At 41.4% G+C, this 22688-nt stretch overlaps 1 protein-coding gene across 1 annotated transcript in view; it reads left to right on the forward strand.

The window, feature by feature from the left end:
• Positions 1–22688, forward strand: part of LOC128688152 (organic cation transporter protein) — a 655980-nt gene that overhangs the window by 500226 nt on the left and 133066 nt on the right. The window contains exons 11-12 of the mRNA XM_070087495.1: positions 15855–16054; positions 16561–16733. Of these exons, the coding sequence (XP_069943596.1) occupies positions 15855–16054; positions 16561–16733 (373 nt within the window). The remainder of the gene's footprint in view (positions 1–15854; positions 16055–16560; positions 16734–22688) is intronic.

The following is a 22688-nucleotide window of genomic DNA, read 5'->3' on the forward strand; positions in this document are numbered from 1 at the left end:
TGTGTGTGAATGTGTGTGTGTGTGTGAGAAGTGTGTGTGTGTGAGAAGTGTGTGTGTGTGTGAGAAGTGTGTGTGTGTGAGAAGTGTGTGTGTGTGTGTGAGAAGTGTGTGTGTGTGAGAAGTGTGTGTGTGTGAGAAGTGTGTGTGTGTGTGTGAGAAGTGTGTGTGTGTGTGAGAAGTGTGTGTGTGTGAGAAGTGTGTGTGTGTGTGAGAAGTGTGTGTGTGTGTGAGAAGTGTGTGTGTGTGAGAAGTGAGAGTGTGTGAGAAGTGTGTGTGTGTGTGAGAAGTGTGTGTGTGTGTGAGAAGTGTGTGTGTGAGAAGTGAGAGTGTGTGTGAGAACTGAGAGTGTGTGTGAGAAGTGTGTGTGTGTGAGAAGTGTGCGTGTGTGAGAAGTGTGTGTGTGTGAGAAGTGAGTGTGTGTGAGAAGTGTGTGTGTGTGAGAAGTGTGTGTGTGAGAAGTGTGTGTGTGAGAAGTGAGAGTGTGTGTGAGAACTGAGAGTGTGTGTGAGAAGTTAGTGCGTGTGAGAAGTGAGTGTGTGTGTGAGAAGTGAGAGTGTGTGTGAGAAGTGAGAGTGTGTGTGAGAAGTGAGTGTGTGTCTGTGTGTGAGAAGTTAGTGTGTGTGAGAAGTGAGTGTGTGTGTGAGAAGTTTTTGTGGGTGAGAAGTGAGTGTGTGTGAGAAGTGAGAGTGTGTGTGTGAGAAGTGAGTGTGTGTGCGAGAAGTGAGAGTGTGTGAGAGAAGTGAGAGTGTGTGTGAGAAGTGAGAGTGTGTGTGAGAAGTGAGAGTGCGTGTGAGAAGTGAGAGTGCGTGTGAGAAGTGAGAGTGTGTGTGAGAAGCGAGAGTGCGTGTGAGAAGTGAGAGTGCGTGTGAGAAGTTAGTGTGTGTGTGTGAGAAGCGAGAGTGCGTGTGAGAAGTGAGAATGCGTGTGAGAAGTGAGAGTGTGTGTGAGAAGCGAGAGTGCGTGTGAGAAGTGAGAGTGCGTGTGAGAAGTGAGTCTGTTTGTGAGAAGTGAGAGTGTGTGTGAGAAGTCAGAGTGTGTGTGAGAAGTTAGATTGTGTGTGAGATGTGAGTGTGTGTGAGAAGTTAGATTGTGTGTGAGATGTGAGTGTGTGTGAGAAGTGAGTGTGAGTGTGAGAAGTGAGAGGGTGTGTGAGAAGTGAGAGTGTGTGTGTTAGAACTGAGAGTGTGTGTGAGAAGTGAGTGTGTGTGTGAGAAGTGAGATGGTGTGTGAGAAGTGAGTGTGTGTGAGAAGTGAGAGAGCGTGTGAGAAGTGAGAGTGTGTGTGGGAAGTGAGGGTGTGTGTGAGTAGTGAGTGTGAGTGAGAAGTGTGTGTGTGAGAAGTGAGTGTGTGTGAGAAGTGAGTGTGTGTGAGAACTGAGAGTGTGTGTGAGAAGTGAGAGTGTGTGTGAGAAGTGAGTGTGTTTGTGAGAAGTGAGATAGTGTGTGAGAAGTGAGAATGTGTGTGAGAAGTGAGAGTGTGTGTGAGAAGTGAGAGTGTGTGTGAGAAGTGAGAGTGTGTGTGAGAAGTGAGAGTGTGTATGAGAAGGGAGAGTGTGTATGAGAAGTGAGAGTGTGTGTGAGAAGTTAGATTGTGTGTGAGATGTGAGTGTGTGTGAGAAGTGAGTGTGAGTGTGAGAAGTGAGGGTGTGTGTGAGAAGTGAGAGGATGTGTGAGAAGTGAGTGTGTGTGTGTTAGAACTGAGAGTGTGTGTGAGAAGTGAGTGTGTGTGTGAGAAGTGAGAGGGTGTGTGAGAAGTGAGTGTGTGTGAGAAGTGAGAGAGCGTGTGAGAAGTGAGTGTGTGTGGGAAGTGAGAGTGTGTGTGAGTAGTGAGTGTGAGTGAGAAGTGTGTGTGTGAGAAGTGAGTGTGTGTGAGAAGTGAGAGTGTGTGTGAGAAGTGAGAGTGTGTGTGAGAAGTGAGTGTGTGTGTAAGAAGTGAGTGTGTTTGTGAGAAGTGAGAGTGTGAGAAGTGAGAGTGTGAGAAGTGAGAGTGTGAGAAGTGAGAGTGTGAGAAGTGAGAGTGTGAGAAGTGAGAGTGTGAGAAGTGAGAGTGTGTGTGAGAAGTGAGAGTGTGTGTGAGAAGTGAGAGTCTGTGCGAGAAGTGAGTATGTGTGTGGGAAGTGAGTGAGTGTATGAGAAGTTAGTGTGTGTGATAAGTGAGGGTGTATGTGTGAAAAGTGAGAGTGTGTGTGAGAAGTGAGAGTGTGTGTGAGAAGTGAGAGTGTGTATGAGAAGTGAAAGTGTGTTTGAGAATTGAGAAGTGTGTGAGAAGTGAGTGTGTGTATGAGAAGTTAGTGTGTGTGAGAATTGAGTGTGTGTGCATGAGAAGTGAGAGTGTGTGAGAAGTGAGAGTGTGTGTGAGAAGTGAGAGTGTGTGTGAGAAGTGAGTATGTGTGTGAGAAATGAGTGTTTTTGAGAAAAGTGAGAGTGTGTGCGAGAAGTGAGAGTGTGTATGAGAAGTGAAAGTGTGTGTGAGAAATGAAAAGGTGTGTGAGAAGTGACAGTGTGTGTAAGAAGTGAGAGTGTTTGTAAGGAGTGAGAGTGTGTGTGAGAAGTGAGTGTGTGTGTGAGAAGTAAGTGTGTGTGTGAGAAGTGAGAGTCTGTGTGCGAAGTGAGAGTGTGTGTGAGAAGCAAGTGTCTGTGTGAGAAGTGAGAGTGTGTGTGAGAAGTGAGAGTGTGTGTGAGAAGTGAGTGTGTGTGTGAAAAGTGAGTGTGTGTGAGAAGTGAGTCTGTGTGTTTGAAGTGAGAGTGTGTGTGAGAAGTGAGAGAGTGTGTGAGAAGTGAGTGCGTGTATGAGAAGTGAGTGTGTGTGTGAGAAGTGAGCGTGTGTGAAAAGTGAGTGTGTGTGAGAAGTGAGTATGTGTGTGAGAAGTGAGTATGTGTGTGAGAAGTGAGAGGGTGTGTGAGAAGTGAGTGTGTGTATGAGAAATGAGTATGTGTGAAAAGTGAGAATGTGTGTGAGAAGTGAGCGTGTGTGTGAAAAGTGAGCGTGTGTGAGTGTGTGTGTGTGAGAAGTGATAGTGTGTTTAAAAGCGAGAGTGTATGTGAGAAGTGGTACTCTGTGTGAGAAGTGAGTTTGTGTGAGAAGTGAGTGTGTGTGTGAGAAGTGAGAGTGCATGTGAGAAGTGACAGTGTGTGTGAGAAGTGAGTGTGTGTGTGAGAAGTGAGTGTGTGTGAGAAGTGAGTGTGTGCTAGAAGTGAGCACGTGTGTGAGAAGTGAGTGTGTGAGAAGTGAGTGTGTGTGTGTGTTATAAGTGAGAGTGTGTGTGAGAAGTGAGTGTGTGTGTGAGAAGTGAGTTTGTGTGAAAAGTGAGTGTCTGTGTGAGAAGTGAGAGTGTGTGTGAGAAGTGAGAGTGTGTGTGAAAAGTGAGCATGTGTGTGTGTGTTAGAAGTGTGTGTGTGTGTAAGTGAGTGTGTGTGTGAGAAGTTAAGAGTGTTTGTGAGAAGTGAATGTGTGTATGAAATGTGAGTGTGTGTGTAAGAAGTGAGAGTGTGTGTGAGAAGTGAGAGTATGTGTGAGAAGTGGGGCTGTCATGTGGGTTCGATAACGTGGATGGGGTAAAAGCACTCACGTAGGCTGTTTAGTACATATAATTATAACGGAAAGTATGGGAAGCACCATCAGCCGCCCTGCCTCTCTCTGCTCCCTATCTCAGTCTGACCCACCAGTGCCTAGGGGTGAACGGTGTTCAAAAACATGCTATGGTCAGCAGCAACTTGAATAACAGTCAGTGATTCACACAGACGGTTGGTAGTGAGTCATCTACTGGTAACTGGTTACTGGAAACTGATACTACTGAGAGCTCGGCGATGCTAACGTATGTCGTCCCGACATACAGCTAATACAAACTAGAGATGGCAGGTGTACGGCTTGGGCTGATGCTACAAAAATTGCTCATAAAAATAATGGTACACGAGTCTACGAAAAAATGAAGGGAATGAGGCACTGCTGGCATATGAAAAAAAACAAGGTACACATAGAAATAAATGGATAATTTAGTATACTGGGGTGAATAACACTGCATGAATTACAATAATGACAAATACTGGAGAATACAATGCTGAAAGAACACAAGATAAAAAAAATAATGAATGACTTCATATGCAGTGAATGACTGGGGTAAGGAACAAAGTACTGCACAGAAATAAGGAATACACTTGAACACTACAAAATAATACTCACTAAAGGCAAGGAGTAGTAAAAAAACACAGATAAAAAATATAAAAGTGAAACACGAGAGATGAGCGATAACACTGAAAAAATATTGTAAAAATAATGAGTCAAAGAGACACTGAGTTTACACTGAGAACACAAGACTTCGAGTACACACTTCTCACACACACAAATGTCTTTAAATGCAGGAAAATGTCTCTAAACAGAAAATTATCGCTGAAGTCTGGAGTGGTAGACCACGGTGACGAGTGATGAAGTGAAGACATTGTCCTGTGCGGGTGATGATTCCTCCTACACTCACACTGTTGTCGTGAAGAAATGCGCTTTCTAGGTGAACTCACATAATTGGCTTTATCGTTGGTGCACAGCTACAATCTCTTGATCAATTATGTAAACCAAAACAGTACAAGGATCAGGTACAAGGGTGGAAAAAACCTACTGGTAGATGAGGTGGGTGAGTGGGTGGCGGGTGGTGCTGGTGGCGGTGGTGGTGCTGGTGGCGGTGGTGGTGATGGTGGTGGGGGCAGCAGAACAAGCTGGCCCTGTGCACTCTCACTGCCACGCACTTCTCACCAGGCACAGCATCCAGGTGGCTTAAATAAGCCACATATGCCACAGGGATGGTGAAGACCACTCTTAGCACCCAACTGGGAGCACAAAGCGATATAGGAGACAATACTTCAGAGGAACTTGCGTGGCTTACGTCTCTCTCTCAGCTGGGTTAGGAAGGTGGGTTGGCTGACTGGCTTAACCCACGAGAATGTCTTGTAACGATGCACACAGCAAGAAGGAGCAGGTGGATGACAAGAGACAGGCTGGATGATAGGCTGAGGCAGGCTGACTGGCTTTCACAGTCTGGCTTACTGGCTGGCTTAATTGCAAAATCCGGGTCAACCTCTCGGAGATTGAAGCAATTAGCACACGAACTAAGCCAGGAAGCTTGAAAGACGGCTGCAACTTGCTTGCAGGCTGGAGTACACAGGGTGGAGGTGAGGGTAAGCTTCTAGCTAGAGGTGGCAGAGACGGTTCACCTCTGACCTGCCGGCACCCCACAAACAATCTTCTAACGTCTGAAATACCCGTAAATCCACTCCCACACTGCTGTCACCAAATTGTCATGTGGGTTCGATAACGTGGATGGGGTAAAAACACTCACGTAGGCTGGTTAGTACGTATAATTATGACGGAAAGTATGGGAAGCACCATCAGCCGCCCTGCCTCTCTCTGCTCCCTATCTCAGACTGACCCACCAGTGCCTAGGGGTGAGCAGTGTTCAAAAACATGCTATGGTCAGCAGCAATGTGAATAACAGTCAATGATTCACACAGACAGTTGGTAGTGAGTCATCTACTGGTAACTGGTTACTGGTAACTGATACTACTGAGAGGACTGTGTGTGAGAAGTGTGTGTGAGAACTGAGTGTATGTGTGAGAAGTGATAGTGCATGTGAGAAGTGAATGTGTGTGTGAGAAGTGAGTGTGTGTGTGAGAAGTGAGTGCATGTGAGAAGTGAGTGTGTGTGTGTGTGAGAAGTGTGTGTGTGAGAAGTGAGAGTGTGTGTGAGAAGTGAGTGTGTGTGTGAGAAGTGAGTGTGTGTGAGAAGTGAGTGTGTGTGTGAGAAGTGAGTGTGTGAGAAGTGAGTCTGTGTGAGAAGTGAGAGTGTATGTGAGAAGTGAGAGTGCATGTGAGAAGTGAGTGTGTGAGAAGTGATGTCAGTATAGCTACTGAATTCCCATGTATATGTTTGTGTGGTATATTGTAGATCGTATCGTCCATATATACATTTAGGCTCCCTGCTCAGCTAGGCCCAGTGGCCAGCATGTGTGACGTTATGTGGTGCCGTATGTGAGCGTCGCTCACCATGCCCCTCTCTCAGTTCCCGCATAGACCTACAGGCAAGAACAATTCAATTCAATTCAATTCAAGTTTATTCACTATAAGGGTTACAATGTGGGATTTACAGGTTTTGGGTATTGTGTGGTTTACATGTTATAAAATACTAATTACAGAAGGGGCCACTAGACACCTAGCATGGCTAGGCATTTCGGGCAGACTTAGATTAATTCTTAACATTAAATCCTTACAGATTATGGTATTAAGGCTAAGTGACTACATCATAATTTTTGAGTTCAGCAATGTGAATGTTTTTGTTTTGGCACAATACAAAGTGTCTATATTGGAGTATCATAGGCAAACTTATGACTAGTTAGGATTTATTGTTTTAAGATTAAGATTAGTATTTCTGGGTTTATAGTCAGTGGGAGAGTGAGTGTAATTGTGTACCACCAGGTGGTTTTCATGTTGTTAGTTGTTGGGGTGTATCAGGGAGTTAAGATGTTTTCTAACTGTAGTTTTAAAAGTGAAGAATGTGTCTGCAGTTCTAGAGTTTTCAGGTAGGGTGTTCCAGATTTTAGGTCCTTTGAAATACATTGAATTTTTGTAAAGGTTTAGTTGAACACAGGGAATGTCATAGAGATGTTTGTGTCTGGTGTTATGCCTGTGGATCCTGTCACAACTATCAAGAAAGCATTTTAGGTCAAAGTTAATATTGGAATTTAAGGTCCTGTAGATATAGATTGCACAGTAGTAAGTGTGGTTGGTCTGAAGAGGGAGTAAGTTTAGATCTATGAAGAGTGGGGGGCTGTGTTGCCAGGGATGGGATTTAGTGATTATTCTTACTGCGGCTTTTTGTTGGGTTATTATTGGCTTTAGGTGTGTTGCTGCAGTTGAACCCCAAGCACAGATAGCATAGGTGAGGTATGGATATATAAGTGAATGGTATAGTGTGAGAAGGGTATAGTGTGTTAAGTTGCGCAACACCTGCTCTGTTACCAAACATAATATAGTAGGTTTTGCCAGTGTTAAGTGCACAACAAGGAAAGCTGGGCTTTCCCCTCATGACTCTGCAAATACAAGTGTTACCATCCATACCCAAGTGTATTTCTACACCACCTTTTTCTCCTGGAACCCCCATTTTACAGTGAGAGTGTGTTGAGAAATGGTTTACCAGCTAAGTTTATAGTTTAAATATAGGGAAAACTTAGCTTAGAAAGACAGCTCATCGCCTGCACAGCCGCCTCTGCAGACGAGGTCTTGAGAAGCTGTTGAAGATCATTTCTCAACGGGCTGAAATGAATTATATTTTGTAAGATTATAAATTACCCCTAGGGGGTGTTATGTCAGCATATTTCATTCACTGATGACTGACTTACGTACTTGTGTGGACTCAAAAGTCTGCACCTCACTGCCGACTATAGGTTGATTACAAACTCCTTGCAACTCAAGAACTGCGCAGTCCCCCGTACTACAAGAAATCTATAACCCACCTTGCTCTTGTAGCGTGAGCTATGGTGTTCTTCACACCTTTGACAGGTATCGGTGACTTGATAGAAGCTGATGTGTCCTTGGATATCCACGTCTTTCATAGTCTAGGAATACGCACACTGGTACACTATGTTCCACAAGATTTGTCTTTATTGTTCACAATCTTATCACTAAAGAAGCTGATCACACTTCTCTGTAAGTGTTTACTATGTTTTGTGAGAAACTTTATTTACACTAATGCACGGATCAATGTTCTTTGTTGGTTATCCTGGTGTCAGTGTGACTCTCAGTAGAGTCAAAAGTAATCTGAAGATGCCACTGCCTCTTGCACCGTCACTGCCCCCTAGCACATGAAGGAAAAGGTGACCTAGTACTTTTTGCTTCCTTGCCACTTCCTCCATAAAGCAAAGCAGAATGCTTGATTATTGCTGTCTTAAGCATAGACAACAATATACACTATCTTTACCATGGTAATAAAGTGGAAGCAGGATTTTCCCTAATTGTCCTGCTAAGGCAAGAGATGGACTGTCTTTTATTAAACTACACTTTGCAACACTGGACTGCAAGGAGCTTCGGTCGCTTGACCACGTCACATACTGGTACAGCATCTGGGATCAATTACTTGCTGTAGCAGTAAACAAGACGCTTGCCCCTTCTGAGAGGGCTGGGCTCCTCAGGGCTGAAAGGGGCTGAAGGGGCTAATACCCCCTCTCCTGGAGAAAATTTCTCCACACTGGGGGGCGGCGGAGGTTTGCTGCAGGTGAACTATTCGTCATTACTTTGATTTTCTCACTTGCCACCACTGCTGCTTGTCTTTTCTGAACAGCTTTAGTCTGTGTGGTTTCTGGAGAATCACTAAATTTGTTTTCAGCACTGTGTAATTCTAACGGCACTAGTTTATTTATTGTCCGCTTATTCACTACACCTTTGCTTAAAACATCAACTGTCCTGATGATTCCATTTGCATCAGGATATATGGTCACAATTTTTCCAAGTGGCCATTGGGACCTCGGACCATCATTGTCAATAATCATTATGTCACCAGGTCTTAAGGACTTATGAATTTCTGGAACACCAGCTCCATAGAAGTGTTCTCTCAAATTTTCTCCCAACGTTCAATCACTTTTAAGGTGTTTGAATTTACGTCTGAGTTGCTCAGGTTCGAAATAAGTAGGATCCTCTATGATTTCTTTATTATTCATGGGAGGAACAGGTTCGAGCCTTCTGCCATGGAGTAAATGAGATGGACTTAACATTTCTAAATTGTCCAGATCATCGGTAACATGAGTTAGAGGTCTGTTGTTGATTCTATTTTCTATTTCAGTCACAACTGTACGGAATTCTTCTAAGTCGATTCTCTGACGATGAAGAGTCTTCCTTAAACAACGTTTTACAATGCCGATCATTCTTTCATAAAATCCGCCGTGCCATGGAGATTTAGGAGGAATGTATCTCCAACGACAACTGCGTTGATTTAGCATCTGTTGTACTTCTGGCTGATCAAAGATCTTGCTTATATAAGCAGCACCAGCAACAAAGTTCGTTGCATTAGCTGAAATCATCAGCCTGGGACATGCCCTTCTGGCTGCAAACCTTCTGAATAATTTGATAAAGGTTTCAGCAGACATGTCAGTGGCTACTTCTAGATGTACTGCTCTAGTTGTAGCACAAGTGAACAAACAGATGTACACCTTGATGGGAACTTTGTCAACTGTTTTGGTTAAAATTATTGGTCCAGTGTAATCTACACCTGTCACCTTAAATGGAGTGACATGACAAACTCTTTCAGAGGGATATGGAGGTGGACCCTCATACTGACATACTCGCATATCGTAGTGACGACAAGTAATGCAGTCCTTTATTTGTTTTTTCACACTTTGTCGACCTTGAGGTATCCAGTAGGATTGTCGTATATGACAAAGTGTGTCATCTACCCCACCATGTAACACGTTACTGTGGGCGTTTTGCACAATCAGTTTTGTTAGCCAATGATTCTTGGGGATCAATATTGGATGTATGGCTTCCTTAGGTAGTGAAGAATTATTAATTCTTCCTCGACATCTTATAATCTTTTCTGAGTCGAGATAAGTCCTAAAGAATTAATCATAACAGGTTTCTTTGGGGATTTATTTTGTTTCCAGAAATTTATATTCTGTAGAGAAAACATCTTTCTGTATTAGTTTCACCCAGTATTTAATGGGTTCAAGATATTCATAATCAGGTTTTATTCCTTTAATGAATTTAAAGACAAGAGCTGTAACTCTTAAGAGTTTACCCAAAGATGAGTATTTAGATCCATCAATGACTATTTCTGTTGTGTCTGCAGTATTTACACAACTTATTTCTGCTGTTTCTTTTGGCATAATGTGAGCTTTTTGCTGAGGCCAGTTATTTTCATTAGAGAGCCAGTTCGGTCCGTGGAGCCATAATTTATTATCCACAAATTTCTTGAGTGGGACGCCACGTGACAACATGTGAGCTGGATTCTCTTGGGTAGAGACGTGGAGAAAGAGATAATCTCTCTGCATCTCTTTTATTTCTGCTACTCGGTTCTGTACATAGATCAACTTACTCTTATTATTTCTTAACCACTGGAGAACTGCTTTATTATCACCCCAGATCACGGTTTTCTCAATAGTGAGATGATCAAGTACTTTGTTGAGATAGACAGCTAATTTTGTACCTACATAGAGTGCTGTCAGTTCCAATTGTGGTACTGTTCTGACCTTCAAGGGTGCTACCCTGGCCTTTGAAGTAAATAGTGTACTTCCTTTAGCATTACTCATGTAAGCTACAGCACCATAACCTCTGGTTGACGCATCACGGAACACATGTAATGTGTACTTGTTTCCCTCTTGACCTATTTGTCTGAGAAATTTAATTTGATGAAGTTGCTTAACCTCCCTGGATATTTCATCCCATGCTTGACTCATTTCTAGAGGCAAGGTCTCATCCCATCCAATTTTGAGCTTCCATGCATCTTGCATAAGCATTTTACCTTTTATGGTAATTGGTGAGACGAGTCCTAGAGGATCAAAACATTGTGATACCTCTGACAGTAAACTGCGTTTGGTGAGTGTACTGCATGATTTATTGTTTATCCTTTTGAGACTCAAAGTATCTTCCTGTGTGTTCCAATTAAGTCCCAGCATATTGTTGCAATCAGGAATTTCAGTTTCAGGGAAATCTTCCTTGATAAGTTCCCTTAATTGCTTTGAATTAGTATTCCACATCCTTAGAGGACTATTTGCTTCTTTCATCTCCTTGTTAGCTTCTCTGTATAAGGATTTCAAATCCTCCTCTTTATTCACAGTACCTTGAAGATTGTCCACATAGAAACTTTTCTTTAAGATTTCTTTGAAGGGACTTTCAGATTTCTTCAAATGTGTATTTAGAGTAGCTTCTAGTAAGAATGGAGAGGATGTTGCACCAAATAATAATGATTTGAAACGATAAGTTTTCACAGGACTTTGAGGATCATGTGGATTTTCAGGCCACAAGAATCGAGTATAATCTCTATTTCTTGTAGTCCTACTCTTAAGAAAGCTTTGGAAATATCAGCCGTGTAGGCATATGGGTTTGTGCGAAATTTCATAAGCACGTCTCCAAGCTTCTCAGTTAGTGAGGGTCCGGTCATCAGACAATCATTAAGACTTGCTACATCTTTATTTGCACGTGCGCTGCAATTATATACAACACGTAGTGGAATGGTTTCAGAATCTTTTCTGACTCCATGGTGCGGGAGATAATGAGCTTCTGTCTTCAACTTGTCTTCGACTACTTCCTCAATGAATTTATTGTCCAACTGTTCTTGTATGATATCATAGACAGTCAGTAGCTCTGGATTCTTCCTGAGCTCATGTATTTGTGCTTTCATTTATCCGAAAGCCAAGCGATAATTGCTAGGCAGATGTGGTGGATTTAATTTCCATGGTAACCTAACCCAATACTGTCCATCTTTATATTTGACAGTGTCCAAATATTGATTATAAGTCTGAGACTCTTGTGGGCTTGGTTTATTTACATCAATACCTATCGCATCTAAATCCCACAACTTATCAACTGGTTCATTCATTTCTTCCAGTAACGATAATTTTTGCTGTGGTACATGATCAGCGGTTATTCTCGTAACTAGTACATTTTCCATTGAGTCAATATCAGCTTCTTTCCCACTTTGAGAGGGAATGGGACCACATATCATGTGGCCTCCTGCTGTTTTCAGCAAGTGAACATCATGTTTACTTACTATATTTTGCACAAAACAGTGATAATAATCACTTACAATGATGAAATAAATTGGACTAATAGTGTCCGTCTGTATGTCAGGACAGGCTAACTTGACCTTAGCTGCTTTCAGTGCTGCAACTGTTTCTTTTAATCCCTGGATCTGCACAGACTTAGGCAAATCATCTACTACCACAGCTTCTACTGTCTTTTTCCTGTTTCCTAGACCAACAGTGATTTTGGCTAGGTCATATGTCTGTTTACCAGAATTGTGGAAAAAACCAGCTATATCTAACTGTAATTTGGCATAGGGTTGTTTATTCAGTTTCTGCAACACTGTTCTTCTTATGAAGGACATTTGTGAGCCTTGATCAAATAGTGTTAGCACATTGGTTTTGTGTAATTTATTAGATAACTCAACTCGAGCTGTCGGGAGAGCAGTTGCTTTAAACTTATCTCTCACATTTAATGTTGTTGCTTGTTGACTTCCTGATTCTGTGGAAGTCTTCTGTTGTTCAGCAAAAGTATTTGGGCATAATGCTGTATGATGCATACCCTTGCATTTAAAACACTTCTTCAATGAGCATTTTCCTTCCTTGTGTTCACCTAAACACTTGATGCACCTTTTCAGCTGATGAACACGTTGTTTACGTGCCTCCATTGATGTGCATTGAATTCAATACTGTGCCCAATGTGTTCCATCACAAAGTACACATTTTGGAGTACGTTTATGTGTGGCAGTCTGTTTACTGTCTGTTGTATTCACAGCTTCATAAATGCCTATATGGGATTTCCCATTATGTGTTTTAGTGGGAGTAGGTATACTCTTTTTATACTGAGTTGAGGGTTTATTATCCACGGGATTTGTGGATTTTTCATCTTGTCTCGTTGTTTGCATGCATGAAACTATTGTTTGTAAACCATTGCTAATTTCCTCACAAGTGAAATAGCGTTTATTGAACATAATATTTAATCGTTCAATAGTTTGTGGTGACAACTTATCTTGTACAATACCACTGATAAACCAATCACATTGTCTTAGGTCATATTTAGCATCTAGAGATCTGAGACTATTGTCTAATGTGATTCTAAATGCCTGTAAGTCTGAAAAACAATGTTTGGGTGGCTTCAAGCTTGATATTAAGACTGCATGTCTAACTCTGGCTTTGTCACCATCAAAGTAATTGTCTGCTAAGACACGTAAGGCTATTTGATAATTACCTTTAACCACCGGAAATGACTTAATCAGTTCATAGGGTTCTCCCTTCACAAGACATTTAAGATAATTGAACTTAGCAATCTCATCTATGTCAGTTCGTGAATTTACTATAGACTGAAAACCACTAATGAATTCTTCGTAATTATGACCTTGGAAAATAGGTAATAACAATGTAGGTAAGCTTGGTAATGGGACACTTGTTGTTGTTACAGGTGTAACAGGTGTTTGACCGCTAGTTACAGTAGGTCTCTGTGACAGAGTTTTACGGCAGATAGCCTGTACTCCTGTCCACCTTAATTGTTGATTACTAAAAGTATTCAAAACATTTTTAATTTCATCCTCAGATGGATTTGATTCAAGAAATTCCTTTTCATAATGCGTATAGTCTGAATTAATTATTTCCAGACGTTGTGTAAGTAATTCAAATTTGACCTCAAGATCATCAAAATCTATGTTTGTATCTTGAGTTAATCCTATACAGACTGAAATTAGATTTTCTAATTGTGTAATCTTAGTCTGTAAAGACTGAAACTGAGTTTTCAAATAAACCATTTTAATGGTATACTGAAAATTCTAGCACCACACTTAGAGTGTTTAAAAAACACTGTACTGCTATAAACAGCTGGGTTTTTGTTATGCTTAAGTCAGCAATAATCGAGTCAGACACTACTGACCTACTAAGCTTAACCTCAGGGTCAATGACCATGAAGGGTACAGAGTACATATGGCTGGTGTTTATGGCTTGAGTTTGCTCTGTCAGCCTGACAACGATGATTAATCGTAAATAACGATGTTATACACTTCATTCACTATACACTATAAATGTCATTGTATAACTGTAAATCACACATGAATATTTCTTACACATATATAAATGTCAATGTTAATATGTTTCCTTTAATATAACAGTTATATCTAAAAGAAACTTAAACACAATCTCGTCTCTTAATCTCTGTCTATAAACATTATAAACACTATGTGTATATACACTCAGACAAACTGAACATCAGTTGGGTTGCTGCTGTAGTCAGTGTTTCTCGAGCTTGGGAGCAGTGGATGCCGGGTGCCATCCCCTGTTTTCTTGTTGGGTGAGTCACCCAGTTACCGTTTTCTTTGGGTGAACGCTGGGTGAGCGCCCGTTTTCTTTTGGCTGCTCATTCTCTGTGATTCAGTCTGGAGGGACTCATATATACTGATTTACATTGTAAAACACTAGTTTTACAGCTTTTTTCGAAGGACCTTGGCTCGTGGGTTATTTGTACACTGTAGTACAACATATTTGGACCACAGTGTGGCCTTTATCCGGTTCGAGCAAAACCAAAATTTTGAGAAATGGTTTACCAGGTAAGTTTATAGTTTAAATATAGGGAAAACGTAGCTTAGAAAGACAGCTCATCGCCTGCACAGCCGCCCATGCAGACGAGGTCTTGAGAAGCTGTCGAAGTCATTTCACAACGGGCTGAAATGAATTATATTTTGTAAGATTATAAATTACCCCTAGGGGGTGTTATGTTAGCATATTTCATTCACTGATGACTGACTTACGTACTTGTGTGGACTCAAAAGTCTGCACCTCACTGCCGACTATATGTTGATTACAAACTCCTTGCGACTCAAGAACTGCGCAGTCCCCCGTACTACAAGAAATCTATAACCCACCTTGCTCTTGTAGCGTGAGCTATGGTGTTCTTCACACCTTTGACAGGTATCGGTGACTTGATAGAAGCTGATGTGTCCTTGGATATCCACGTCTTCCATAGTCTAGGAATACGCACACTGGTACACTATGTTCCACAAGATTTGTCTTTATTGTTCACAATCTTATCACTAAAGAAGCTGATCACACTTCTCTGTAAGTGTTTATTGTGTTTTGTGAGACACTTTATTTACACTAATGCACGGATCAATGTTCTTTGTTGGTTATCCTGGTGTCAGTGTGACTCTCAGTAGAGTCAAAAGTAATCTGAAGATGCCACTGCCTCTTGCACCGTCACTGCCCCCTAGCACATAAAGGAAAAGGTGACCTAGTACTTTTTGCTTCCTTGCCACATCCTCCATGAAGCAAAGCAGAATGCTTGATTATTGCTGTCTTAAGCATAGACAACAATATACACTAACTTTACCATGGTAATAAAGTGGGAGCAGGATTTTCTTTAATTGTCCTGCTAAGATAAGAGATGAACTGACTTTTAAAACTACACTTTGCAACACTGGACTGAAAGGAGCTTCGGTCGCTTGACCACGTCACATACTTGTACTGCATCTGGGATCAATTACTTGCTGTAGCAGTAAACAAGATGCTTGCCCCTTCTGAGAGGGCTGGGCCCCTCAGGGCTGAAAGGGGCTGAAGGGGGCTGATACCCCCTCCTGGAGAAAATTTCTCCACAGTGTGTGTGAGAAGAGAGAGCATGTGTGAGAAGTGAGATCATGTGTGAGAAGTGAGAGTGTATGTGAGAAGTGAGTGTGTGAGAAGTGAGAGTGTGTGTGAGAAGTGAGAGTGTGTGTGAGAAGTGAGAGTGTGTGTGAGAATGAGTGCGAGTAAGAAAAAGAGAATGTGAAAGATCGGGAGAGTGAGAGATACGTATTGTTAGTGAGTGAGAATTACGTAGTTTGTGAGAGATGCGTAGAGTTTGTGAGTATGTACACATGTATGCACACGTATGTGTGTGTGTGTGTTCACATGTACTCATCTGTTTGTAGTTGCAAGGGGTTGAATCTTAGCTCCTGGGCCCCCTTCATTACTTGCTACTATCGTGTTTTGTGTTAAACCAGTGTAGAAAAATTCTCACATTTTCTTTTTCAAAGATAATACCTAAAGAATAATGAATCACTATCAGCTTTTTCTTTTGTCAGCAAAAGTTACCACTTGTGAGGAGGGCAGAGTGCACAAACCTAGCTTGTATCTTTACTTACTTCAGAATATACGAGAGACAGAGGAAGGCAGGAAACACAGTGTCAGTAGTGTTATGTGCCTGGTAAAGATGAAACACTTCTTCATCCGTATGTGGAGCTTGGTACACACCGTAAAAATGGCACGCATAACCACTATCATCTTTTTCTGCTGGTTCACTGCCTCCACCACCTACTATGGCATCTCGCTCAACTCTGTTAATCTCAGGTTCTTAAGCAGATTTGTTCTTTTTACTGTTTTGTACAGGTATTAAAGAAAAAAAGTTTCTTGCCATAAACTCCTGTAATCTTAATCAAACCATTACTGCTTTGTACACTTCATTGTTCTCATCTGTCAAAAATATTTCAGCAATTTCACAGTAATTTCTTCCACAGAGGAAATATGTCAATCATCTTAAAAACTGTAATATTTTTTCTTATGGATCATGTTTGTGTGTGCTGTATAAATGAACAGTAACTTAAAAAGTTAATTACATTTGATATGCTTCTTATCACTTATTATATTTAAGCATTAAAGGAGAAATAGTTTCTGTAGCCTTCTTGTACATAAGTTTTGCAAGGTATGCAACTGTCCACCTGTCATCAAACTGTAAGTGCTGTAAACACACTTGTGGTTATCTACCTCACTTTCAATTCCTTGTACTTCACTTCAGGAGAGCATGTAAACACTTAACATCAACAACTAGTGTTACAAATTACATTATTATTTTCCAGCACCAACGAGTACATTTATATGTTCCTGTGTGGGGCAATGGAGCTACCGTCCTATTTCTTGCTGTGGCCTGCTGTATCCTACTGCGGCAGGAGAAATACTAACATCCTCCTCTACCTGGTCAGCGCCATCTCCATCCTCTTTATCCCACTCCTGCAGGTCATTACACCTCAAGGTGAGTAGTGAAGCATTCTTGATGTAGTGATCTTGGAGGAAACTCTCTAGCATTCTTGATGTAGTGATCTTGGAGGAAACTCTCTAGCATTCTTGATGTAGTGATCTTGGAGGAAACTCTCTGGCATTCTTGACGTAGTGATCTTGGAGGAAACTCTCTGGCATTCTTGACGTAGTGATCTTGGAGGAAACTCTCTGGCATTCTTGACGTAGTGATCTTGGAGGAAACTCTCTGGCATTCTTGATGTAGTGATCTTGGAGGAAACTCTCTGGCATTCTTGATGTAGTGTTCTTGGAGGAAACTCTCTGGCATTCTTGATGTAGTGATCTTGGAGGAAACTCTCTGGCATTCTTGATGTAGTGATCTTGGAGGAAACTCTCTGGCATTCTTGACGTAGTGATCTTGGAGGAAACTCTCTGGCATTCTTGATGTAGTGATCTTGGAGGAAACTCTCTGGCATTCTTGATGTAGTGATCTTGGAGGAAACTCTCTGGCATTCTTGACGTAGTGATCTTGGAGGAAACTCTCTGGCATTCTTGATGTAGTGATCTTGGAGGAAACTCTCTGGCATTCTTGACGTAGTGATCTTGGAGGAAACTCTGGCATTCGAGGAGCACTGTCCTGGATTCACTTAATTTTTATTTATCAAAGTAACTGAAAATATTAAGATTCAAATTATTTTTTTACGACATTACCTGCAAACATTTAATTAATTAAGGTAGAGTGACCAAAAAAATGACATATCATTATTCATTGAGTAGCAATTTTACCTAAATTTTTTTAAATTTTATTTTTTCTATTTTTATGCAAGTATTTTTATACAGGTAATGTATCGTTAGGCACAAAAGAAAGCCAATTCCTATTCAAATAAGCCTCCAAACTGTAACATCTTTCTCTCTCTCTCTCTCTCTCTGTCTCTCTCCTTCTGAGTGCAGGCAACCTACTTCTCACCTCCAGAAAAGCTAGGTGTAAAAAATAATAGGGAATATGTTTTAAACTGTATGAGTTTTGGTACGGAAATTAGAATACGTAGTGTTGGTATTGGGCTATAATTAGCAAGTTAATTAAAAACTCGCTAAATATATCTGAATCAAATATATTGATTTTTTTTTTTTTTTTTTTTTTTTTCAACAAGTCGGCCGTCTCCCACCGAGGCAGGGTGACCCAAAAAAGAAAGAAAATCCCCAAAAAGAAAATACTTTCATCATCATTCAACACTTTCACCACACTCGCACATTATCACTGTTTTTGCAGAGGTGCTCAGAATACAACAGTCTAGAAGCATAAACATATAAAGATACACAACATATCCCTCCAAACTGCCAATATCCCAAACCCCTCCTTTAAAGTGCAGGCATTGTACTTCCCATTTCCAGGACTCAAGTCCGACTATATGAAAATAACCGGTTTCCCTGAATCCCTTCACTAAATATTACCCTGCTCACACTCCAACAGATCGTCAGGTCCCAAGTACCATTCGTCTCCATTCACTCCTATCTAACACGCTCACGCACGCTTGCTGGAAGTCCAAGCCCCTTACCCACAAAACCTCCTTTACCCCCTCTCTCCAACCCTTTCGAGGACGACCCCTACCCCGCCTTCCTTCCCCTATAGATTTATATGCTTTCCATGTCATTCTACTGTGATCCATTCTCTCTAAATGACCAAACCACCTCAACAACCCCTCTTCTGCCCTCTGACTAATACTTTTATTAACTCCACACCTTCTCCTAATTTCCACACTCCGAATTTTCTGCATAATATTTACACCACACATTGCCCTTAAACAGGACATCTCCGCTGCCTCCAACCGTCTCCTCGCTGCTGCATTTACCACCCAAGCTTCACACCCATATAAGAGTGTTGGTACTACTATACTTTCATACATTCCCTTCTTTGCCTCCATAGATAACGTTTTTTGACTCCACATATACCTCAACGCACCACTCACCTTTTTTCCCTCATCAATTCTATGATTAACCTCATCCTTCATAAATCCATCCGCCGACACGTCAACTCCCAAGTATCTGAAAACATTCACTTCTTCCATACTCCTCCTCCCCAATTTGATATCCAATTTTTCTTTATCTAAATCATTTGACACCCTCATCACCTTACTCTTTTCTATGTTCACTTTCAACTTTCTACCTTTACACACATTCCCAAACTCATCCACTAACCTTTGCAATTTTTCTTTAGAATCTCCCATAAGCACAGTATCATCAGCAAAAAGTAACTGTGTCAATTCCCATTTTGAATTTGATTCCCCATAATTTAATCCCACCCCTCTCCCAAACACCCTAGCATTTACTTCCTTTACAACCCCATCTATAAATATATTAAACAACCATGGTGACATTACACATCCCTGTCTAAGACCTACTTTTACCGGGAAGTAGTCTCCCTCTCTTCTACACACCCTAACCTGAGCCTCACTATCCTCATAAAAACTCTTTACAGCATTTAATAACTTACCACCTATTCCATATACTTGCAACATCTGCCACATTGCTCCTCTATCCACTCTATCATATGCCTTTTCTAAATCCATAAATGCAATAAAAACTTCCCTATCTTTATCTAAATACTGTTCACATATATGCTTCAATGTAAACACCTGATCTACACATCCCCTACCCACTCTAAAACCTCCTTGCTCATCCGCAATCCTACATTCTGTCTTACCTCTAATTCTTTCAATTATAACCCTACCGTACACTTTTCCTGGTATACTCAGTAAGCTTATTCCTCTATAATTTTTACAGTCTCTTTTGTCCCCTTTCCCTTTATATAAAGGGACTATACATGCTCTCTGCCAATCCCTAGGTACCTTCCCCTCTTTCATACATTTATTAAACAAAAGTACCAACCACTCCAACACTATATCCCCCCCTGCTTTTAACATTTCTGTCATGATCCCATCAGTTCCAGCTGCTTTACCCCCTTTCATTTTACGTAATGCCTCACGTACCTCCCCCACACTTACATTCTGCTCTTCTTCACTCCTAAAAGATGGTATACCTCCCTGACCAGTGCATGAAATTACTGCCTCTGTTTCTTCCTTAACATTTAAAAGTTCCTCAAAATATTCTCGCCATCTACCCAATACCTCCATCTCCCCATCTACTAACTCCCCTACTCTGTTTTTAACTGACAAATCCATATTTTCCCTAGGCTTTCTTAACTTGTTTAACTCACTCCAAAATTTTTTCTTATTTTCATTAAAATTTCTTGACAGTGCCTCTCCCACTCTATCATCTGCTCTCCTTTTGCACTCTCTCACCACTCTCTTTACCTTTCTTTTACTCTCCATATACTCTGCTCTTCTTATAACACTTCTGCTTTGTAAAAACCTCTCATAAGCTACCTTTTTCTCTTTTATCACACCCTTTACTTCATCATTCCACCAATCACTCCTCTTTCCTCCTGCCCCCACCCTCCTATAACCACAAACTTCTGCCCCACATTCTAATACTGCATTTTTAAAACTATTCCAACCCTCTTCAACCCCCCCACTACTCATCTTTGCACTAGCCCACCTTTCTGCCAATAGTCGCTTATATCTCACCCGAACTTCCTCCTCCCTTAGTTTATACACTTTCACTTCCCTCTTACTTGTTGTTGCCACCTTCCTCTTTTCCCATCTACCTCTTACTCTAACTGTAGCTACAACTAAATAATGATCCGATATATCAGTTGCCCCTCTATAAACATGTACATCCTGGAGCCTACCCATCAACCTTTTATCCACCAATACATAATCTAATAAACTACTTTCATTACGTGCTACATCATACCTTGTATATTTATTTATCCTCTTTTTCATAAAATATGTATTACTTATTACCAAATTTCTTTCTACACATAGCTCAATTAAAGGCTCCCCATTTACATTTACCCCTGGCACCCCAAATTTACCTACTACTCCCTCCATAACATTTTTACCCACTTTAGCATTAAAATCCCCAACCACCATTACTCTCACACTTGATTCAAAACTCCCCACGCATTCACTCAACATTTCCCAAAATCTCTCTCTCTCCTCTACACTTCTCTCTTCTCCAGGTGCATACACGCTTATTATAACCCACTTTTCACATCCAATCTTTATTTTACTCCACATAATCCTTGAATTAATACATTTATAGTCCCTCTTTTCCTGCCATAGCTTATCCTTCAACATTATTGCTACTCCTTCTTTAGCTCTAACTCTATTTGAAACCCCTGACCTAATCCCATTTATTCCTCTCCACTGAAACTCTCCCACCCCCTTCAGCTTTGTTTCACTTAAAGCCAGGACATCCAGCTTCTTCTCATTCATAACATCCACAATCATCTCTTTCTTATCATCTGCACAACATCCACGCACATTCAGACTTCCCACTTTGACAATTTTGATATATATATTTATATACTTAGTGTCAAGTTTGTTACTTGTATTTATATTTACAGTACCATTTATCACAACATTCTGGAAAAACGGGGAAAAAGTACAGTATAGAATCCTTTATCCAAAATGCTTGGGACTGGAGGTGTTTCAGATTTTTTTTTTTTCAATTTTGGAATATTTGTTAAAGTAACTGCTCAAGAAGAAATTTCTCGCCTAGCTGGTAGTGTTGAAAATTGCATTTATCTGAATGTAACTAATTATGTACATAACAGTAAATGATAACAAAGATAATTATTATTTATCAATGTTACATAGACAAGTAGGAATTTGGGACACCTAGGGAGAGACAGAGACTCGTCGACTGGCTTCTGCACTGGAAAGACGTACCTGCTCCTGGTTGGGAGGATCAGACCTCGACACTCAGCACCTAGAACAGGCAAGAGCAGAGGAACTCTTCATCCTGCTCCAGGACTTGGTGCGTAGCTGGCTGCCTGCCCCAGGGCAGACAGTTGGCCTCTGCACTCTTGTAGCTGGGTGAAGTCTTCCCTACTCTGTCTCCCTACGATCCCCGTTGGGGAGGGGAACTTTTACCAGCGTCGTCTTCACCTTGACTTGCACGATGAGCTACGCAAATCTTGTAAAGATCAAGCCAACAAGTGGTACCGTTGATGATTCAACGAAGATTGCTCTTGCAACTGTTGTTCAAGGAGCGCTGCAAGTTAAATTCAACACCATTTTGTCCCTGAAAGAAGCATTCATTGTTGTGTGTCACGATGATGCTGAAGCAGAGAAGTTACTCTCTACAGATGCCACCACTACACTTACCGCTCAAGGGTTTACTGTTATGTCATCTCCTGCCCTCAGGGCCAGGAAATCAGTATTCCTTAAAAAACTTGACAAGATTCTGACGTCTCAAACACCAGCAGAACTCAAGACATCCATCGAGACGCAAAATACTTGGGCTACTGTTGACAGCATTACAAAAATCCCGAATGCATCGTCCATGCTCAAGGTCACCTTCACCGACGTTAACATGGCTGCCACTGCTCTGAACGAAGGTCTTGCTGTTTACTACTACTTCATCAGTCCAACCTACATCGAAGCAGGCCCGGTGGCCTGGTGGTGGCCCGGTGGCCTGGTGGCTAAAGCTCCCGCTTCACACACGGAGGGCCCGGGTTCGATTCCCGGCGGGTGGAAACATTTCGACACGTTTCCTTACACCTGTTGTCCTGTTCACCTAGCAGCAAATAGGTACTTGGGTGTTAGTCGACTGGTGTGGGTCGCATCCTGGGGGACAAGATTAAGGACCCCAATGGAAATAAGTTAGACAGTCCTCGATGACGCACTGACTTTCTTGGGTTATCCTGGGTGGCTAATCCTCCGGGGTTAAAAATCCGAACGAAATCTTATCTTATCTTATCAGTACATCCAACACTGCTGGAACTGTTATTCTTACAATCATACCACCAAAGCATGTCCAGTAAAAGACAAGAAGTTCTGCACTACATGTGGTAGTGAGGGACACACCTTCAGTTCCTGTACCGCTGCTGCTCCACCACAACCAT

Source organism: Cherax quadricarinatus, chromosome 2 (genome assembly GCF_038502225.1).
Source record: "Cherax quadricarinatus isolate ZL_2023a chromosome 2, ASM3850222v1, whole genome shotgun sequence".
NCBI lineage: Eukaryota > Metazoa > Arthropoda > Malacostraca > Decapoda > Parastacidae > Cherax > Cherax quadricarinatus.